The sequence below is a fragment of the Salvelinus alpinus genome, chromosome 13 (genome assembly GCF_045679555.1).
Source record: "Salvelinus alpinus chromosome 13, SLU_Salpinus.1, whole genome shotgun sequence".
NCBI lineage: Eukaryota > Metazoa > Chordata > Actinopteri > Salmoniformes > Salmonidae > Salvelinus > Salvelinus alpinus.
In genome coordinates, this window is record NC_092098.1 from 25,278,658 (window position 1) to 25,282,870 (window position 4,213).

The 4,213-nt window shown below is 43.4% G+C and overlaps 1 protein-coding gene across 1 annotated transcript; it reads left to right on the top strand.

Annotated features, from left to right (window-relative positions):
• The first annotated feature begins 899 nt into the window (after nt 1-899).
• On the top strand, nt 900-2,571 carry LOC139536720 (general transcription factor II-I repeat domain-containing protein 2B-like). Its single transcript, XM_071337323.1, has 3 exons — nt 900-1,328; nt 1,481-2,383; nt 2,554-2,571. The coding sequence occupies exons 1-3, from the start codon at nt 900-902 to the stop codon at nt 2,569-2,571; spliced, it is 1,350 nt and encodes a 449-aa protein (XP_071193424.1).
• The last annotated feature ends 1,642 nt before the right edge of the window (nt 2,572-4,213 follow it).

Genomic DNA, 4,213 nt, shown 5'->3' on the forward strand with positions numbered 1-4,213 from the left:
CTTGAGACTGTCCAGCCTGTCTTTATGTACATTACAGACAACTACGCAGTTCAGTCTCTCTTGGCCCATGCTAGCCCGTAGCCAAGTCTTTAACCTGCGGAGTGCATTGAAACTCCTCTCAGCCTCACATGAAGACACTGGCACCACAAACAAAATTCTGATCAGCACCTCAACTTGGTCAACCAACCCCTGCACCTCCACTGGAAGCCTCCTGAGGACCTCTGCTGCCTCTCCACTGCTGCTACAGGGGTATTTGTTGTGAAAGAGAGGGATCTGCACTGAAAGAGAATCTATGTTCAGCTCTGGGTACTGATCTAGAGACTCATCCAACTCCCCCGTGAGAAGCGCTCTTTCCAACTTTTGCAGGACGTTTAGACTGTCCTGGTCAAAACGGTCGCCAAACTGAACCTCTACACCACATGTGTCAAACTCAAGGCCCGCGGGCCAGATGTGGCCCGCCAGGTCATTTTATGTGGCCCGCGAGAGCTTAAAAGTTTTGAGTGTCTAAAAATAAATACCAAAAAATAAATTAAGAGCGTGCTTTGACCAAAAACTACATTCCCACAATGCCTTTCGACTACGCTAGCCACGGCAGTGTCCATGCCAACGAGTGGAATTGAGATATAAATAATGATCCCAAAATGTCCAGAAAGAGAAAAGTTGATGCAGACGGAAGACTGTTTCAAGAAAGATGGGAAGGCGAATACTTGTTTGCGCTTCAAGGAGAAAGACCGGTATGTCTTTTGTGTTACGAGGCGGTGTCGGTTGTCAAAGAGTACAATCTGCGTCGACATTTTGACACCAAACACGGAGCTAAGTACGCTAAAGCTAGCCTTCAAGAAAAGCAACAAATTGCCCAAGAATTAAAAGGCAAACTGCGGTCGCAGCAGAGTTTGTTCATGAAATCCACAGCCAAAAACGAGGCCGCGGTGAAAGCTAGCTTCATTGTGGCTGAAGAAATCGCCCACGCTTCCAAGTCTTTTTCAGAGGGAGCGTTTTTGAAGCAGTGCATGCTGAAGGTCTGTGAGCAGGTGTGTCCCGACCAGTTACAGACTTTTAAAAATGTCAGTTTATCAAGAAACACCATCGTCGACCGAGTGAAGGAACTAGCAGAAAATCTTACAACACAGCTGGCCGAGGAGACACGCAGCTACACAGCTTTTTCATTAGCTGTTGATGAAAGCACAGATAACACGGACACAGCGCAGTTATCAATTTTTATTAGAGGCGTAAAGTCGGACCTCTCTATCACTGAGGAGCTGTTGGATGTGGCTGCAATGCATGGGACCACGACGGGACAGAACATTTTTGATGCGGTAGAGAAGTCCGTAAGTAAAAATGCATTGCAGTGGGAAAACTTGGTAGGATTAACTACAGACGGTGCACCGGCAATGTGTGGAGGAAAAGTGGGCTTGGTTGGACTAATGAAGGGGAAAATGCAAAAAATGAACTTATCCATCAAGAAGCTTTGTGTGGGAAGGTGCTGGGGATGGAGGACATTGTGACCACAGTCATGAAAACAGTGAACTTCATTCGGGCGCGTGGCCTGAATCACCGTCAGTTCCAGCAGTTTTTTCTGGAGATGGGCTCGGAACACGGGGATGTGCTGTACCATACAGAAGTGCGGTGGCTGAGTAGGAGCAAAGTCCTCAAGCGATTTTTCGAGCTCAGGAAAGACATTGCTCTTTTTATGCAGAGTAAAGGAAAACTCATGTCTGAACTATCAGATCCAAAGTGGATGTGTGACTTTGCTGTGTTGTGTGACATAACCGACCATCTCGCCCAGCTGAATCAGAAGCTGCAGGGACGCAAACAAGTCATCACGCAGATGTCCGACACGATCACGGCTTTCCAGCGTAAATTGGACTTATGGATGTGGCAAGTGAAACAGGACAATCTTGTTCACTTTCCTGTTTGTCAGAGCATGTCAGCCTCATTTCCCGAGACTTTTTCATGTGCTCAGTTGGCTACCAAACTGAGCTGGTTAAAGACTGAGTTTGATCGGCGCTTCTCTGACTTCAGAGCACAACAGTCTGGCTTTGACATCTTTGCCAATCCTTTCACCACCGATGTCTGCACTGCACCCCAACACCTTCAGATGGAGCTAATTGAGCTTCAAAGCGACAGTGGCCTGAGAGCAAAGTTTCAGGATGCTACAATCCAGGACTTTTACCGTCTGCTGCCTCCTGGTTTGATGCCACAGCTTCGACTTCATGCTGCCCGTGTTCTGTCCATGTTTGGGAGCACCTATCTGTGCGAACAGTTTTTTTCCATAATGAATCTGAACAAAAACAAGCACAGATCACGCCTCACGGATGACAACCTCCATGCTGTTTTACGCATTGCCTCAGCACAGGACCTAAAACCAGACATTGACACACTGGTAACGGGAAAACGGTGTCAGACATCTGGTCAGAAAACACACAGGCAAGCATTTTTTTTTTAACTTAATTAAAATATAATAAAATGTAATTCAACCAAGAAGAAGAACAGTTAAACTGTGTGCAATTTAATGATTGTGCTTGCATTTTGTTTTGTGTTGATCATTTTCAGAACATGATCAATCGATAGTAGAGAGAATCCACTTGGTGTGTTCAAGGACAGGCAGCATCTCCTCATCAAAGACTAACCGAAAAACTTGACCAATATAGTTGTGAACTGAGTCAACCTTTATTTTGGTATTTTTAGTTGATTACATATTATTTATGTGTAGCTGCTGTAGTAATTATTTAATGTTTGCAGGTTTATGTGTGTATGCAGACAAATTGTTGTCATCAAACCATCAGTTGGGTGCACGGCTGTGTGCAGCCTTTTTTTGTAAAATGCTACATGTGTCATACATGTTCTTTGCAGCTAAGTTTTATGTTATTTTTCTTTATTCACTTGGACAGTTTGATCCTTCATTAATGGAGTTATGTGGGTTTTCATAAGCTGACAAAATTTAAAAGGATTTATGTTAGAGCTACAAGCAAACATATATTTTCTATGCAACTGTAATTGTCACTTGAATAAGTTATAATAAATAATGAGTTATTTAACATTAAGGAGGAGTTACATTTATTTTACATTACATTCGATTACATTTATAAGTTACATCTGGCCCTTTGAGGACAGCCATTATGCTGATGTGGCCCTCGGTGAAAATGAGTTTGACACCCCTGCCCTAAGAGATGACCGCACACACTCGACTGCAGCCTGCATACCAGAGACAGTCTGAGTTTTCTTCTGCAGTGAAATGTTTAGACATTCAAGCTCTCCAAGAACAGCAGAGGCAAGTGTGAGGCCCAGCACAGCCTTGCCTTTGCTGAAGTGCTCGATTAGCAGCACACACACACACATTTACACAACATATGCTGCAACCTTTTGATATAGTTTGTTTCATATTGGCTGGCTTCCAACAATAGCTGAATTTGTAAAACTAGCGAGCACAAATTCCGTTTCTGTGGTGTTTGCTATAATCTTTGCTACCTGGTTAAATAAAGGTAAAATACCATTTAAAAAAAGTTCACTAGCGACAATTTAGCTTTTGAAATGAGACCATTAAATATAGTGTTCAGTTTGGACTTCAGTTTATTGCTAACCTTATCACAGGGACTTTGAAGCACTACAGCTGCATGCTGATCTTGGAATAAACTGACGATAGCAAAGATTCCATCTTTGACGAAGCCACATAAATGTAATAGGTACTAGCTAGCTTGATAGTTAATGTTTGCTTTAGTTTGCGCGCTCGCTCTGCAAATTCAGCTATAGTGTGTGTGAATCCTGCCAACATAAAACATCGCTATGGTGCGATTGACTGGATTAACCTCACGTTAATTACGTGCATTGAGTGCCTTTCGGACAGTAAATACGAACCCTCTATTACCTTGCCAGCTAAAAACTAGCAGTGGATCAAACCATTGTGAGGCAAAGGGCGGGGGGGGGTCGCAATCTTTTGAAACTTAAAAACGCGCTATTAAGTGTCTATAATCCGCACAAGTGCTTTCATTGCGTATTATTAATATTATTGAAATTACATAGTTATGTTTACAGTGATAGATTGGGGGGGACAAATCATATTTTTCCCAGGATGGGGGGGTCGTGTCCCCCCCGTCCCCCCTGGGATTTCTGCCTATGGTTGAGGTGACATTAAAAGTACACAGTGTATATTATTATAGCAACTGTGAAGATCTCCACAGACGTGCGACTTTTGCGTGCTATCTTGAACATGCAC

Coding starts and splice junctions, on each gene's coding strand:
- LOC139536720 (XM_071337323.1), top strand. CDS start 900: ATGAAATCCACAGCCAAAAACGAGGCCGCGGTGAAAGCTAGCTTCATT. Junction 1,329..1,480: donor TTGATGCGGTAGAGAAGTCC/GTAAGTAAAAAT, acceptor TTGTGTGGGAAG/GTGCTGGGGATGGAGGACAT.